At 36.9% G+C, this 18,900-nt stretch overlaps 1 protein-coding gene across 1 annotated transcript in view; it reads left to right on the top strand.

The window, feature by feature from the left end:
• LOC117306337 (F-BAR and double SH3 domains protein 2-like) overlaps positions 1-18,900 on the top strand; it is a gene marked incomplete at its 3' end in the record, with an annotated part of 32,780 nt that overhangs the window by 1,514 nt on the left and 12,366 nt on the right. The window contains 3 exon segments of the mRNA XM_033790939.1: positions 11-108; positions 584-629; positions 11,865-11,950. Coding sequence (XP_033646830.1) covers positions 11-108; positions 584-629; positions 11,865-11,950 — 230 coding nt within the window.

Raw genomic sequence — 18,900 nt, forward strand, 5'->3', positions numbered from 1 at the left:
TTTAACTAAGGTGAAACTTGGCCAAGAACTGCGAGTCACACACACTGAACAACTTTCTAATTTACATGCCAAACATCAACAGGAGTCTGACTTATTGGAAGAAATAAGGTGAGGTTTTTATTTGAAGATTTTGAAATTAAGTCTGACTTAATATTAAAGGCTCGGTCACACTAAACTAGTTCTCAAAACAGCTGGTTTGGTCAGGATGGAAAGTAATGTATCTAGGGTCGAAACGTCAGGCCATTAACATTTTTTTTGCATTTATACCCTCGGTCCATTTGGTTGGTAAGTTGTTTGCAACAGCTATTTCTATTTTCTCAGCTTTAGTTTAAGCCGGACATTCTTAGGAAATTTCTGGTAATGAGTTGGGTTTGTCTGTGACGGGATAAACATGCTACAAATGGAAAATCTCTGTATTCACGATGTATTCAAAATGAGTCTCGGCTGCACCACTTCTAGCCCGTCCCTATATTAAGTACAATCCGAGATGGCAGTTCTGTTCATAGCACATGTCCCTCTCATTCTAAGTTCGTTGCCACTCTAATTGCTTTTACAATGTTTTATCATTTTGTTTTGGTTGCAGGGATTTCTGTAAACAAAGAGCAGCAATCGAAAAAACTTATGCACAGGTAAGTTTCTCTCATCTATTTAATATCATTGATCAATAAGGGAAACCCTCCAGGATCCATATGCCACTGTACTAACCATTGCAACTGATGTGACCATAGAGCAAGATGTTACACACAGTCTAATGAAAAGTTGTTGCACAGCCAGGCTAGAAAAACAACCAGTGTTCCTATTGCTTATAATTGAAGCAGTCAAGCATGATTATCCTGCTGACTATAGCCATGTTCACGCACACTGGATTAATATTTTGGGTAACTTAACCATGACGCTGGGTAAAATTCCGACGGGTTAACGTTCCCACCGTCCGCACTTGGATTTATTTGACTCGGGTAAACTTACCGAGACCATGGGTAAACTAACCGAGCTGGCTCCAGGCGTAACCTTTGACCGCACTTTTTGGTTTTCGGCTCGATCTTTCGCAAATAATATTGTTAATCCAAACGATTCGATATCAAATTCACCGCTCCTCTTTTGTATTTTTACAACTTGGAAAACAACGCCGCCTGCCAATGAGGCATGCGCCAACACAGAGGGCCCATTACTCGGCTAGGAATACCTTCTACACTATTTTCTGCACGGCCTGGCTCCGTTGTAATTGTGTTGTGCATAGAGACATATAGGGACCAATAATCGGCTAGCTTTAGTACACGCGATCTAGCGGTTGTTGACTGCATTTGCCTATTAATGCTGTACAAATCAATGCATATTGAAACTTTTGATCGCAACTTCTGAACGGGTCATTTCTCGAACGTGTACGGGAAAATTATTCAGCGTTTTTCAGCTTACGAGTTGCATTCCTGATTTGTGCTACATTGAATAGTTCGATAATCACGAAAATCTTATTCTTCCATGACAAAACATGTCAGCTTCCTCGGGTCAGGAAGATTTAACCGAGACGTCGCGTCCGCACTGGACTTTCTGGCTCGGTTAAACTGACTCGGTCAATCTTCCTAGGCACTCGATCAATCTTCCTGGGCACCTTTGGCTCGGTTAAACTAACCGCGCGGCGTGGGTAAGTTACCTGTCAGGAAAACTACCCAGGCTGTTCGCACTGGACTTAAAATGGGTAAGTTACCCATTGGCTCGGTTAGTTTGCCCAAATTAAGTCCAGTGCGAACACGGCTTAAGGAGCAAGCTGTTGCCTCATGGTAGCTTACCTCCACAACAACATGTAGAGCTACTGTAACCTACAGGCACATGTTTCAGATTTCTGTGATAAAGATTACAGTTGACACATGAAATGTTGACACAAAACTGTATCAAATTACATCCCTTGGAATTTCATTCCTAGAGGGGAAGCCAACTTGAGTTCTGTGCACTTCTAAGGCATGGTAGAATGTGTAGTGGCACTGAGTCTACATGCATTTTTTGGACCACATAATAATAATAATAAAAATGCATTTATAATGCGCCATCTATCTAGTGTACAAGACCCTATTCCGAGGCGCAGAACAAAAAACAATACATACAACAAAAAAGAAATGTAGAACATAATACAAAATTATACAATGAATAATCTACTGTCAAGACATGTAACGAGCTAAGTGTAAGAGGATTTAAATAAATGAGTTTTAAGCAAGTTTTTAAACAATGGAAGAGAACTACAGCGCCCAAAGTTTAGGAGCACAAGCGGAAAAGGAACGATCGCCATATGATGAGGAAGTTCTAGGAATAGTTAAAAGGGACTTAGCAGAAGAACGAAGAGTGCGAGAGGGGGCATAAGGTACAAGGAGATTTGCAATATAAGACGGAGTCAAGCCAAACTGGGATTTAAATGCAATAAGTAGAATTTTGAATTGAATTCGTTGTCGAATGGGTAGCCAGTGATGTTCCTGCAATATAGGTGTAATATGTGACCATCCACCACCAATGGGCTGTAAAGTTGACACTTTTACTGTTATGGGCTCAATGCATTTTTGGAGAGAGTGTGTAATCAGCTTCAAAATGATACCATCCACATTTAAATCAGACTTTTCTTGACGAAGTTATGATTTCTCAAGGCCACCTACTTTTTTATTCAGATTTCTCAAAGATTTCTTGAAAACCCAAACAATTTAATAGGCTCTGCAATGTACAAGTGCAACTTTACAGCCTATTGGTGGTGGATGGTCACATATGATCATGTAACATTTCTCAAAGACCTTTGCAACTCTAGGGAAAAATTCCTTGTTTATATTTATGCTAATAATATGCATATTGGATACATATTCATAAGGTTTAATAAAGGCCATGACCACTTTATTTTAAATAAGGCCAACGCTAGTTGCGCTTTGATTTTTTTTATGCAAAGGACGCAGACTAAATTTTGAATTATTATTATATTTAAAGTCTGACGCCCATTACCTACATTCACAACACTCTGTGTTCTCAATGAACAAGGCATTTCATTCTGCTTGGTTAAACCTTTTAAAAGGACCTTTTTATCAGAATAACTAACTTAAATTTTGGTGAAGCAAGAATAGCTCGGGTAAAACATATGGAAAATATTTAACAAATGAAAATACAAACACACACAGCTCTGATAAACAGAGTCAACACTTGTGTTACACAAGACCAGCTAAATTGTATTTAAACAAATCCTGATGAAGGTAATATAGCCTGAAACCCATACTTCGTTTGGGGTTTGGTTTGGTATCTGATGTCCATACACTAGTCATGGAGCAATAAACTAGTAAGTTTGTTGCTCCATGATACAGTTTGTATGTGACTCACTCTTCCCATGTATTCTAGGTACCTGGGATTATGAATGCATGACTCAACCAGATTGCATTGACCTGACCTAGATTGATGAATTATTCTTTAGAAACTAAATTCTCGTTTGTGATGTAAACAAAAATAGTGAACAAATATGTACCAGTCCTCGGTCAAAAGTTCGGTACATCAAAGAAGTAATCAGAAGTGCTTGCTTTCTACCTCCATGTTTTCAGTGAGACCATAGAGCTATAGGCCTAAAAAGGTGATGTGAAGGGTTGTTAGGCCTACAACACCAGTTTGGATTATCAAACACCTGTCTGCTTGTTTTGTGTGTTTAATCCACTGAAAAACCTTTATTATTTGTACCCAAGTGTGTGTTTGTGCAGATTCAACTCAAATTTTGTGGTTTTGCCTTCTAAAATTGAAGATTTTACTTTTTCATGACAAATGCAGACTGTACGTATAGTATGTCAATAATAAATTTGTAGTATGAATTTGAAGACTCTTGGAAAAAACTAATCATTTTAACCACTGTAGTGACATACATGTACGGTTGTACATGTACATAGTATGATCATATAGACGGTATGATCCAACCCCTTGCAGTTTCCATGCAACCAGAATGTACCCTTCACTGGTACAAAGATCATGTATTGCCTTTAAAAGACAAGCATGTTGTATCACAGATGATGACAAAAGTTATTCCTAATCAAAATGTACATGTAAACAACAAATACACAATCAAGTTACTGGACCTTGAAAGTTGTGAAATATGAGATTTGTGGTGAAGATTTTTTCCAAACATCAACTTTTAATTTAACTTGTTATGATGGAGGTTGGGAGGTACAGTTTGTAGTTCATATTTGACAGGTTCATTTTATTTTGGTGAAGATTTTAGTTTATTGCTGTGTATGTAAACTTACAGGCTACGGTACATATGTACTCCCTGCACTAATGGACCGATCCGGCCTATCAATCAAACTGTGCGCGTTCACCCATTTGACCAATCATAGCAATGATTGTGGTCGGACAAACTCGGTCATGCGTGCGTGTATGTTTGGCACGCGCGGCAGAATGTCATTGGGAGTGTTCGTACACGTGTCTTGCTCACGTGCGTGGTGGGCGGAGCTTAGTGGAAAGCCGGAACGGTCCATAACTGGTGAGAAGTGAAAAGTGCTTCACCAGACTTGTAACCAACAGTACACACTGTATTATGATTGAACTCTCACAGGTGGCTTTTTCACACACAAACCGTCAAATTCAAGGTTTAGTGATGTTCAGATGGATATGAAATTGTATTTAATCTAGGCTACACACAGTCATAGGGGCTGGTCCTTCATGGTACACTACAGTACCTTGTATTTGGCAGCAGTGGTTTGTCCATGACACATTTGTGAGGGTACAGTTTGTGTCATTCTCAGGATGTGGGGGGGGGGGGAGGTTACAGGTTAAAAAATTGAGGCATGTGTGACTGTACCATGGAGGAAGGAACTAGGCTGTACTAAGACAATAACTTTTGTTTATTGAATGAATGACACATTTTTGTACCTTATAAATGTACAATGTAGTACAATATACATATAAAATGGCTAAGTGGGCATTTACTTTATTTCACGTATGGTTGGTACAGGGTTTCAGGCCTGATACTTCGCGAAGGCAACGAAGGCGTTTGCCCCCATGCCCCCTGGTCATTGCCTTGATGCCCTTGAACTGCTCCAGTTCAAATTTGCAATTTTCTCATAGGGTGTCTTTTACCAAGGAGAAAATGCCTTGGTGCCCTTGCACTGTAAAAAAAACTAAGCAAACCGGCCTGGGGTTTGCCCTTAAAGGGAAGGTACACGTTTGGTAATTAGTCAAAACCAGTATTAACTTAAAAACTGACTTGGTAACAAGCATTGGAGAGCTGTTGATAAACTTTTTGAGAAACAGCTCCCTCTGAAGTAGCATAGATTTTGAAATAGGGGTAATTTCTCACTTAAATAATAAAAGACTTTATAGCTAGAAGTCTTTTATTTCTATCTGAAAGCACACAAATTTGTCCAACAAGGGTGTTTTTTCTTTCATCATTTTCTCCCAACTCCGATGACCAATTGAGCTCAAATTTTCACAGGTTTGTTATGTTATGCATGTGTTGAGATACACCAAGTGAGAACACTGGTCTTTGACAATTACCAATAGTGTACCTTCCCTTTAACTTTTCCAGCAACTAGCCAGCAAGTCCAGCTAGCTTCTCATGTATAGCTGGGCCGCCAGGCTTTTCACTGGTCTGTTAAAATGTCAACATCTAGCATGGGACTTCATCAAGGGTTGTTGTCCTTAATTTATTTAAAGGCAGTGGACACGACACTGTTGGTAACTGTCAAAGACTAGCCTTCACAGTTGGTGTATCTCAACATATGCCTAAACTAACAAACCTGTGAAAATTTGAGCTCAATCGGTCATCGAACTTGCGAGATAATAATGAAAGAAAAAAATACCCTTGTCACACGAAGTTGTGTGCGTTTGGACAGTTGATTTCAAGACCTCAAGTTCTAAACTTGAGGTCTCGAAATCAAATTTGTGGAAAATTACTTCTTTCTCGAAAACTATGGCACTTCAGAGGGAGTCGTTTCTCACAATGTTTTATACCATCAACCTCTCCCACTGCCTTTAATAGTCACAACTATGGCACTAGTCGCCCAGTATTCAAGACTAAAACAATGGAGCTTTATGCAGAACAAGAGATGTTAAAGCAGATTCTTCTCAAGTAGTCATCTTTTAAAACGTATGTTTAAAGGGTCTATGTATTTTTCTTTTGTAGGACAAAAAACACAATGTCCACAGATTTACACTAAACTTACACAGTTTGAAGATAATGATAGTAGAAAGCTTCCCTGAAAATATTACGTGCTGAGGTGCTATACATGTAGTTTTTGGGAAATGAGTAAAACAATGTCATGAAAATAATTTTTGTCTCATGAGACGAAAATGATAGTAATATAATAATTTACAAACGTATTTTCATGACATTGTTTTACTCATTTCTCAAAAACTACAGCACCTCAGTGAGTAAAATTTGAAGGGAAGCTTTCCACTATCATTATCTTCAAACCCTGTAAGTTTAATGTAAATCTATGGACATTTTGAAAAAGTACCCAAATCCTTTAAAATGTCAAGCGCAGGCTGAGTTCCCTATATGAAATTTAGGCTCAGGGCTTGGACTTTGGAGTGTGGTTTTGTTATCAACATCAAACCATTCCAGGTACCTATACTGTTTAGACAAATTTATTGACCTTGCAATGATTACATTATTTGGGAGTGTTATCAAGTCCCTATGAAGTACCCTTTAAATTCCTGCCCACCCAGTAAAATAGGGGGGTCTACTCATCCTCTCAACCTCCCAATCTGATGAAGTACATGAAGCTGTTATTGCAATGATGCATTTTTCAAATGTGATTTTTAAACGCTAGTACAGTACCATGTACAGGGCCTTGTTTTATCTACATATTTTAGACTAACACGAGTATCTCTGTCCTTTATCCTATCGTCTTCTCACAAGTAAATTGACATACACGTGTTGTACTATAATGATGCGCACACGATACGAATGGTAGTAGTCAAAATCCAGTCTTCTCACTTTGTGTATCTCAACATGTACATGGAATCACAAACCTGTGAAAATTTGAGCTTGATTGGTCATCGGAGTTGCGAGATAACTATGAAAGAAAAAAAACACCCTTGTCACACAAAGTTGTGTACTTTCAGATGCTTGATTTCAAGACCTCAAGTCTAGAACTTGAGGTCTCGAAATCAAATTCGTGGAAAATTACTTCTTTCTCAAAAACTACACCACTTCAGAGGGAGCCGTTTCTTGCAAGGTTTTGTACTATCGACCTCTCCCTATTACTAGTTACCCATTCAGGTTTTATGCTAATAATTATTTTGAGTATTTACCAATAGTGTCCATTGCCTTTTAATTCTCCCTGATATTCATGTACTGTAGTAGCCTTAGAAGCACAAATAGCATTAGAACTTAGATACGATCTATTTTAGATACAGTACAATGGGGCTAGAGCTCCGGCATGTTAATCTGGAGGTCGTCAGTGGCTCAGGTCCTGCAGTAGTCAAAGTTTTGGGCCATTTATTTGTCTGCAATTATCCCAATTCCATTTTAATACAAGGATTGTGTTTGCTAGATACGCACCTTGGTGCATCACAATATAAAAGGCTAATACATGTACATGGGGTACCTTTATTATGTAATGTAGGTCAGCTGAGTATTTGTAATTTAGGGATCTTTAGAATGAATAAATGTTGACAGTCCTTGTAGTTCTTGGCAGTTCACTGCTTTAGCCTGTGTTATGCCTTTTGCCTTAAAGGCAGTGGACACTATTGGTAATTACTCAAAATAATTATTGGCATAAAACCTTTATTGGTGACGAGTAATGGGGAGAGGTTGGTGGTATAAAACATTGTGAGAAACGGCTCCCTCTGAAGTGCCATAGTTTTCGAGAAAGAAGTAATTTTCCACGAATTTGATTTCGAGACCTCAGATTTAGAACTTGAGGTCTCGAAATCAAACATCTTAATGCACACAACTTTGGGTGACAAGGGTTTTTTCTTCTTTCATTATTATCTTGCAACTTTGATGACCGATTGAGCTCAAATTTTCACAGGTTTGTTATTTTATGCATATGTTGAGATACACCAACTGTGAAGGCAAGTCTTTGACAATTACCAATAGTGTCCACTGCCTTTAAACTAAAGTAGCCATTTCATACTGCAGTACCCCATGACCATTTTGTGAAATATTTTCTGATGTATGCGATACTGTTTTCATCAATCAATCAGTTCAATATTCTTCCTACTTTAGTCTGATTTCTGATTTGTTTGCACTTGACTTGGGAAAAACCAGAATTTTTTTATATTTTTTTTCAAATGGCCAGATATCATGTCTGCATCAAGGAGAAAGCATGTAAGGTTACTTGGTCTAAATTGTTTTTTTTTTATTTACAGAAAGCTCAGCTGGGATTAGTAAGAATGAAAGAGGATTTTTCCTCTTACCTTACAACCGTGTTCTTTTCTTTATCAATTTTGTTCAAGGCAGAATGAGATTATCTTAGAATACTTTCAAAGTGGTTCAGATAACGGTAACGATAACCACAACAAACTAAAGCCTTCAGAGTATGTGTGGAGATCTAGATCAGTTAAAATGTCTCCAGATTTTTTCTGTATGAGTTCCAGGACTTCTCTTCATAGCATTGTAAACTCCAAATTTGTATGACGACAGAATGCTTTTTGGAGTAAGTGGCCTAGAATATACATGTTGTATCAGCGCTAAAACTTGTTGCACGTTTTTTTTCATGCAATGCAAGGTACAATGTATGTAGAGCTCTGTTTTTGAAGTACACATGAGAGCTTTAGCCAATCAAACCATGAACACCGGGACGAACCCCTTTCCTTTATGATAAGTGCACTAGGTTGAATTTTACATGCATTCTACACATCACACAGGACCAAGGGCTTTACATACAAATGTCCCATCTAAAGGATGTACACACTATTTAGCAATTAGGCTAATGGTTTAAAATGTCTCGCTGAAGGACAAAAATGTCACGACTGGGACTCGATCCCACTTTATGCTGCTCAGAATCACCAGGGCCCCATTTCATAGAGCTGCTAACAGGGCTGTATGCTTCGTTTTTGAAAGGGCAAGGGCACCAAGGCATTTTCTCTTTGACAAAGGGCACCCTATGAGGAAATTGTAAATTTCTATTGGAGCATTTCAAGGGCACCAAGGCAATGACAAGGGGCAACGGAGGCAATCGCCTCCGTTGCCTCCGTGAAGTATCAGGCCTGTGCTAAACGGTAAGCAATTTTATTTGCTTGACGTTGCATTGCAATAAAAAAATTGCCTTTTATAAACCTATTTCACTCTGAAGTAACGTAGTTTTCAAACAAGAAGTAAAGAGGAAACATACACATCTGCCTGCTAGAGACAAAACAGGAAGGACTCTGCTGTAGTCATCAAATTCTCCTGACATTTATTTTAAGATGAAGGAAGGAGCAAAAAGGCTGTGCTCTCCAAAAGGAGGGCAATTTAATTTGTCACCATGGTTTTAAAATAAAATGCTCTTTACAGAGTGTAGGCGAGGTGATGTGTCAGAGGCCGGTGGTGACATGTTGGTAATGAATAACCTACGGATGCTTGTAAAGGGATAAGATTAGATAGATAGTGTTAAAGGAACGTTGAAGAATTTGAACGATTCTTTTTTTTTTTTAATCACAGATTTACATAAAACGGACAGGGTCTAATGATGATGATAGTAGAAAACATTCATTGAAATATTTCTGTATAAAATGTAATAATTGATGAGAAATAAAAAATCTCATTTCGCGTTTGGAGTTAGTCTTTAGATATTGGGAGTTTTATCCTTTTTTTTTGCATCGATGTCATGCAAAATGTGTTATAAGTTTTCCACTACTTTCTTGTGACCCAGATTGTGTTAAAGTGGGATAAGAGGACATACTCTAGGGTCTTGTGTTTGTTTTTCCAAATCCTTCAATACCCTCATTGCCTTAGTGCAGGATTCTGAGGGCTTTGAGCAAAAAAACAACAACAACAACAACAAAGAAAAAACACAAACACTATAATTGATCAAAACATATTAAACGTGTAAACCAGGGACCCCAGTGCCAGAGCACCTAAAGTAAATCACAAATTTGACTCCAGCACTTCTGTCATAAAAGGATTTAGACCGATTTGGGCTAATACATTGTAGGCATTTACAAAAGTAGTTCAGGGTGTAGAAGGATTTGGGCACTTTAGGTTTAAAATGACAATTTTAATTGAAGGATATAAAAGGATTTGGGCAGTATGTTTACCCATAGAGCAATTTACCTAAGGGTCTCGTCTGTTGGGGTAAATAATTGTTAAAGCATAAAGGTACAAATGTAGGTGTTGGTTGGAGATTAGATTTTGGTAGCGTACATGTACAAGTTTATTTATCAAGGCACAATTAAATGCATTCAAATAAATTTAAAACATTTTCCTTTATATGTGCATGTTGTTGCTTTACAATGATTGATTGAAAAAAGATTCAACTAGAGAATTGATGGAGTTTGTTTGTGATTATGTGATGCATTCCTACGAAGACTGCTGGATTGATAAAGTATCGGGTATGGCAAGTTCAAGTATGTACAGTGCATGAACTCTCTGAGCATGAAAGAATGTTTACATTATGTCAGTCGTCTGACATTAACATTTTGGTCTTCTTGAAGTACAGTAAGCAAGTAAAATTTGACATCAAATATTTTGTTAGTTATATCGTTCAGGCAACACATTTTGTATCAGATATTAATTGATATTTAAATTGATTTGTTGTCCAATACAAAAATAAAAATGGCAAATTTACTGGTTTAAACATGATAAAAGCTTCAAAACAAAACGCTAAAAAATACAGTTATAACGATAAAACTAGATTTACACAATCTAATTTTACAGCTAGAAAAAGAAGTCGTATTAACTATTTTAAAAAAACAAACAAAAATACAGATAAATGCCATTGATGGTCCTGTATTGGCAGGCTACAGCTACAACTACAGCTTTTGTTAAGGGTGTAGCTAAGAATGTGCTAAATTTCAAATACTAATAAATTGGTAATCCAGCCTTAGTGAGAGCTGTACATAGCTGACGATTCAGACATGACCTTAGAGCATTATTGACACCTCTTCTGGGAGAGTCTTTTGATGGCTTATCTTGATGTTAAAAGTCTTTTTTGCATTTTCTCTGACCCCTTTTACTGTAATTTCATGATCTGTCAATTTACATAACATAAAACATAACGTAATTAACAATTAAAATTTACAAGTCGCTCTTCCATCAAGATCGATAGCGCTTAAATTGTAGTTGCTGGGTAAATACAGTAAAAAAATGCTGCATACAAATACTATACTTTCGTTGAGAGTTTAATTGCAATTGTATTCAGTGTCGGGATTTACATACAGGTCTCATATCGGGTTGATAACTGAATATTCTCTATCCACAGTGTAAACCAAGTTGACAAACAGAAAGAGTTAATCAATAGTATTCTAGAAAGGATAATTTGTGGTTTACACAGGAAGGTGTTATTGATTGGTTTTATCAAAGCAGTTGGTTCCTGGTTGTGTTTATAGGTTGTGGAAACAAAACAACATTGATAGTTTTTAGAAAGTGGGGTGTTTTAATACCCTTGAAAATCATTAATTATGTGATAATTTGAAAGAGTTGCCCTATTTTCCGTAACAGGCTAGGACAGCTTTTTTGTGTGTGACAATACTTTACTAGTGTATTTTCACACTTGGCTTGCCCTGCTGTTACATGGAAATAGGTGGCAATTCTAAAAGAAAACCGAAAGGCCTCTAAATGTTTTGTAGTTTTCTATTACTCATGTACTGTGTTAGCATTCTAGTGTAGCCTACAGTTATGTACATTGTTTGCCCATTTTATGGATAAAAGTTTTGCAATAAAGCCTTGCCATTAAATTTGTTTATTTATTGTCCTTTCTGTTGTATTCTTTGCGCAGTCTCTTCAGAAACTTGCTACACAATTTCAGCAGAAGCGAGATTTCCCAGGACCGATTGAGGACCAGTCAGGAAATGCACAACAAAGGTAAGAGCCAACAGAATACAAAATAATTCTCTAAATGAATATTGTTCTGTTACAATCATTATAGACGGTCTGTTAAATGTTAAGTTGTTTTTAACCTCATTTTTAAATCACTCCATTTTTATAGCAATATAACTATAACATAGGATTCGAACTGCCGCTAGCCCCCGGGCAATCTCGGTGGTCTAGTTGGTACATGTATGACACTTCTCTGGAATCGCAAAGGTTGTGGGTTTAAATCCCACTCGATTAATATGCCTGTGATTTTGTTTTACACAACTCGGGTAAGTACTGAGTATTCAGTGCTATTACACGTTGGTGTATATGGGTAAAAACCAAAATGAATATTCTTTATCCCCGATGAAAATTTAACATCTATTAAAGGCAGTGGACACTATTGGTAATTACTCAAAATTATAAATAGTTCAACCTTACTTGGTAATGAGTATGGGGAGCTGTTGATAGTATAAAACATTGTGAGAAACGGCTCCCTCTGAAGTAAAGTAGTTTTCCAGAAAGAAGTAGTATTCCACGATTTTGATTTCGAGACCTCAGATTTAGATTTTGAGGTCTCGAAATCAAGCATCTCAAAGCACACAACTTCGTGTGACGGGGTGTTTTTCTCTTTTGTTATTATCTCGCAACTTCGACGACCGATTGAGCTCAAATTTTCACAGGTTTGTTATTTAATGTTGAGATGAACACCAAGTGAGAAAAATGGTCTTCGTTAAGTTACCAATAGTGTTCAGTGTCTTTAAATTAACACTTGAGTATGTTGTTCTCCCCCAAACACCTCTAGACATTTTCACAAGTTACTGTCTGATTCAATTTATCCCTCAGAAGGATTCGAATAAATGTAATGTTCAACAATTTAACAAACATTTCCAAGCGATTCTTGGAATTTATCTTGATAGTCTTAGATGGTTTTGTCAGGATCACTTCACCCTTCTTAGTGGAATACATCACATCATGTTATGGTGCCCTTTCAATTCAGGCTTTAAAACAAGACATTATTAGGAGACGTTGTTATCACGCAGGCTTCTCGCCCACTAGCAATTTCCAATAATAACTCTTCACCATGTACTTTGAGCACTTTAGAGTGCAGTCACTTTTAGACAGATTTGCTGAAGGAATGGAGTAGCTTTGGTTTTCTCAACAGTTCAATTCAATTCAATTCAGCTCAGTTTCAAGTCAACATGGCTTTATTGTACCAAAGAATAATAAATATGTAAAAGCAAACAAATCCTCTTCCAATCCGTCAGGCATCATCTCTTGAATCCTTCACAGCCAAGTTAAAACTCATTTTGCTTTTATGCTAAGCCAAGTTATTACACATGAATTTATGTTTATTCGTAGAAACTCTGTACAGTACAGCTCTTTGTAACTTTTGTAAAAAATGCTTTATCATTTTTTTTATTACACATGACACTAGTCAGAAGACCAAAATCAAGATTATTTTGAGAAAGATTTCACCTCAAAGTAATTTTGCATCAGACAGAGATTTATGAAGCAGCTTCGGTTTTTCTCAATTCAATTCAGCTCATTTTCAAGTTAATGTAGTTTATTGTACCCCAAAATAATAAATAACGAAAAGCAAACAAACCCTCTTCCAATCTGTCAGGCATCATCTCTTGAATCATTCAAAGACATAATAAAACTCATTTTGCTTTTAAAATAATAATTAATATGCTAAGCCAAGTTGTTACACATGAATTTGTGTTTATTTGTAATACTCTGTACAGCTCTTTGTAACTTTTGTAAAAGGTGCTTTAAAAATATGATTTCTTTTAACACAATGACACTGTTGTCAGAAGACCAAAATGCAAATTTTGAGAAACATTTCACTTCGAAGTAATGTGATACTGGAAAAATATATCACAGCAGGTTTTATGGCCCAAAATTAGAACAACGTGTATTCAATTGAAATAAATTGCTCAAATTGCTTTGCCTGAACAGATTTGTATTATTCCACGTAGCCAAAATGGGTTCATGTCTTTAAATTAAGGAAAAGTCAATTTGAAACCTGAAACTCAAATGGAGGTTGTAAAGTGGTATTCATGTATCAAGTGTTTCTGGGGACTGTAACATGGAGGTAAATGGACATTCTGTGCCAAGTATTCAGACCTTTGGGATATAATGGTGGCAAGGCACCACAGCTTTCAAGCATTGCATGTCTTTATCACAAATGTCAAGTTGTCTGGTACCAGGGGTGCGTTCCACTCGCGCAAACGTTGCCAACAGTTGCGCACGTTCGCCAACAATTTCAAGTGGAACGAGTTGTTCGCTGCCACCGTTGGCGAACGTTGGCAACTTTAGGCGAACATACTTCGGAGGTGTTGGCGAGTGGTTTTTAAAATGGCAGACAAGCATACGGTACTATTTCTTTGTCACAAACATAATTACATTGTATTTTCGGTGGATGATAATGCAGATTTGGAATAACAAAGTCAATTAGTTGATGTAATGATGTCAAAAAGAGGACTATTGCAGCAAAATAAAGTTTAAAAAAACTACGTATGGTGCGCGCCATCTTCATTTCAGGGCGCCGCCATATTGACATCGCGTATACGCACCAATCGTTCAAAAGATCAAAAACGTTTGCGCGAACAGTTTCATAATAATGAAAGAAAAATAACCCTTTCACACGAAGTTGTGTGCGTTTACGTAGATGGTTGATTTCGAGACCTCAAGTTCTAAATCTGAGGTCTCGAAATCAAATTTGTGGAAAATTACTTCTTTCTCGAAAACTATGGCACTTCAGAGGGAGCCGTTTCTCACAATGTTTTATACCATTAACCTCTCCTCATTACTCATCACCAAGAAAGGTTTTATGGCAATAATTATTTTGAGTAATTACCAATAGTGTCAACTGCCTTTAATTAAAATCACCTTTCTCTTACATGAATAATACGAATAAGTAAAAATAATATTGTTTGAAGAGCCCAATGATCTGCAGTGATTACATCCAGTATGCAATCTGCCACTTCACCATGACTGTGGACTCACTTGTGAATCACCTGAATAAACATACAGAGGAAATGTCATCAGACTTTAAAAATTATAAAGCAGGATGTTAAAACACTGACTATTTCCCAGGAGTCCGTGCCCTACATAAAAAACACTGTGTACATTTCCACAACGTTTACCTCTACCAATGCGTGGGCAGAGAATGATTTCCCATGTATAGCAGAGCAGAATGATACACAAAATGTTTCGATTGCTACTCAAAATCCACCCTTTGCTACTCAATATTGGGATTCACTGGGCACAAAATAAGTATGCATTGTTGGCTGAAATCATGCCCTTCGTGGTAACTTAATGCACGGTGTACTGTACATTTACAGTTAGAGATGTTTAATTTGTTGTGTTCAGCCTCCTGCCATTTTGTCTGAATCAAAAATGATTTTTTAAATAATAAGTGACTTAGTTATGGAGAGCCAATTCGCTGAAAGATTTTTGGATTTGATATGAGTTGAAATGTTTTTGTATTCACAATTAAAAAAGTGTTTGTGGCCAGAGGGTGAATTAAAACATAAACATTAAAAAACTTACAATATAACAATGGAAATGAAACTAACAAGAAAGAAAAGTGGTCTTTAGCAAATCAAAATTACAATTCAGACAGGACAATTGTAAAGAAACAATTATTTTAGAAAAAGAGTATTAAATGCGGTGTTCATGTTAAGGGTGGGGTGTATCCGACAGACATGTATTTTGAGCAACAGTGACGTCATTAGTGCGGAGTGCTATTACCGTCATTTCCATCGTGAAGTGTATGAGGGCGTAGACACTTAGAGCTGCAGGTTTAAGTATAAAATTGTAGTGTGTTTAAGATCTCAGGAAGTGACTCATCCGCCTCTGCTGCATGTTCATGTTAAAAAGTTTAACTTTATAGGGGAACTTCACTAAACAAGTAAATTAAAGGTACAAACAGCACAGATTCATTCAGATTATGCGAATTAAGTTATCATGTACAAGCGCGAGTGAAATGTGAAAAAATATAGTGCTTCCTGTCTTCTGCGTCCTATATATACATGTATCCAATGATGCTGAGTTGGATATGGGACGGAGATGTGTTTTTTTTTTCTGTATTCCATGACCGCGCTTGTGATAACGAATTTATCTTCCAGCCTCATTAAATCAACCTGACAAATATACACTAACAAAACGCACAGTGCACAAATTTAAAAACTGGGAGTAGGTTATGGTTTGATTGGAAGATTAGGTCTACTGCTTACTCTGAAAGATAAAGTGTATTAGGCCACATAAAAAAAAAATTGTAAAAAAATTGTTGGTCGTCCTCGCCCGACCGTTCAAAACCCCCCGACCCCCTTTTTTTTTTTTTTTTCTTTTTTTTTTTGAATCATAAAAAACAACCTTTTCAGCTGGTTACTTCCTCAAGGTTTGAGAAGATGTTTAAAGAAGGTTTTTTTTCATGTTGGCAAAGCAAGAACAATTCTGCAAATATTTACCTGGGGTACACTGTGCTTAGTTGTTGAAAAAATTTACAGAAAATGACATCTATGAGGAGTTAAATTTGTTCGAAAAAACTATTGAAAACATCAAAAGCACACAAACCCTCCGTTTTATAGTGATTGTGATGATTTCTTTATTCTTGATTTCATATTTGGCATGTCAACAAAACTAAAAAAAAAGAAAAAAAAAAGGACGATCAAAAATTTTTGTTTTTTATGTGGCTTTATGTGACCAATGAAATTATCAAATTTGAGGCATTGCATGGTGACAAATCAATGTACTGTATTATTTGTGTTGCGTTAAAACTATGTGTGTATCTACTTGCCAGGTAGAGTTTGTTCTTTAGAGAATTGTCTTTCTATAATATTCTACTACCCCGAACATCTGCTCCGCGGTAGTAGAATAAAGCATGACAGTTCTCTAAAGAATAAACTCTACCTGGCAAGTAGATATGGTGTTACCACAAACCAAATATACATCAAAACTCTTCTTGGAATGTACACTATAAACATTATCAGTATGTTGTTGTTTAGGTAGGAACAGCAAGCAATGGCTTTCTACGGAGAAACAACTTAATAAATACTGATTTCTGGTGTAAAATGACAAATAAATCACGAAATTGGGCCTGTAAACTTTTTATGATCATCAAATGATTCGTTTTGTTTCATATCAGGCTTATTTTGATTCAATGTTATGATCAAAATAACCAATTGCTATTTCTCTGACTTTGACAGTAGTCCCGACCATTTTTTTCTGCTGGTTCATATGTATGGTTAAGCCACAATACAACATTAATCTTGATGAAAATAATTATTTTATTTTGTATCCCCATAAAGATTTCCTGTTATTATTAATTTTAAAATGAACACTTCCTGTTTACTCGTGTTAAACCAGACTAATGAATGGGCACGTTTATTGATTACAATTCTTAAAATTAATTAATTAGTTGTTTAAATGATGGGTAAATCAATACCATCATCGTGCCTTAAGCCTGGTTGGGGGCGGATTTAAAATCAATAAAAAAGTATCTGCTAAAAGATAGAATCTGCTTGCTTCACAAAGAAGCCATGAAAAAGCCTGCATGCACACGTGCATCATTTCTATCAGAATTGTTTTGACATCATATTGATCATAACTGTTCAAAAGTGATGTTTGTTTTCAGAAATGATGACTCTTTTCCATGGGATGTGAAATTTCACAAATTGTTACTTTCTGTTTTACGATCGTTTGCTTTATTTCTATTAAATGGGTTAGAATTTGTTTAATTTTCCCCCTCATAATTAACAGCCCCAGTTTAAACGCATGGGACATGTCCCAACATGCATAAAATAACAACCCTGTAAACATTTTGGCTCAACTGGTCATCGAATTTGCAAGAGAATAATGAAAGAAAAAACATCCTTGTTGGATTACTTTGTGGGCTTTCAGATGCAAAGTCAACATTGAAGGCTTCAGCTGAAGTCTTTTATTATTTGGGTGAGAAATTACCTCGATCTCAAAAACTAAGTTACTTCAGGGGAGCCGTTTCTCACAATGTTTTATACTATCAACAGCTCTCCATTGCTGGTTGCCAAATAAGTTTTTATGAGTAGTCCATGCAAATGTGTCCAGTGCCTTTAAATTAGAAAACTGCCTCTAGCTCCCGGGCAATCCCGGTGGTCTAGTTGGTATGACCACGTTCATAGTATGGCCATAGAGCAAGGAACAGACACTGCTCTAGATTTGCAAAGGTCATGGGTTCAAATCCCACCCGAGTAATTTATGGGTGCGTTTGTTTAGCTCCCCTGGGTCGAACCCCGGTGTGTGGCGTGTTTTTTTCTCCAGGCAGACGTGTCCAGATAATTACCCACGTTCGTCCTGGAAAAAAAAACGCCACACACCGGGGTTGACCAGGGAAGCTAAACGAACGCACCCTAAATGCCTGTGATGTTTTTTCACAGAACTCGGGAAAGTTCAGAGTGTACAGTGCTGCGTATGGGTAAAAACCAAAACGAATATTCTTTATCCTCGATGCAAATTTAACATCTTGTATCATTGATATTTCCCGCACATCTTGTCTTGACTGTCTTCTTGTAGTAGTAACTTTTTACTTGGGGGGTCATTCAACCCAAGACCTGAGGAAAAAAAAAGTGATGATAAGTAGCTCTACACACTGCGTAGCTGCCGTTACCGTGGCAACCCTGTCTTGTTTCCTTTTATACGCTCGGGTTAAGTGAGATTTGAAGTCTTGACAGAGGATACTAGGACTGATATTCAGATATCATTATTGCCATTAATAGCTAAGGATTGTTATCATTTGAATGGACTGTGAATAATTTCCCTTGTATTGGAGAACAAACTGCTACGCAAAATGTGCCAGTTGCTACTAAATACATCATCATAATTTGCTATTCAAAATAAGCGTGCTGTGCACTAAATTTGTTCAGTTACATTACATTTGTTCGAGTAATAACCAATAGTGTCCGCTGCCTTTAATA

This window comes from Asterias rubens, unplaced genomic scaffold, assembly GCF_902459465.1.
Source record: "Asterias rubens unplaced genomic scaffold, eAstRub1.3, whole genome shotgun sequence".
Taxonomy (NCBI): Eukaryota; Metazoa; Echinodermata; class Asteroidea; order Forcipulatida; family Asteriidae; genus Asterias; species Asterias rubens.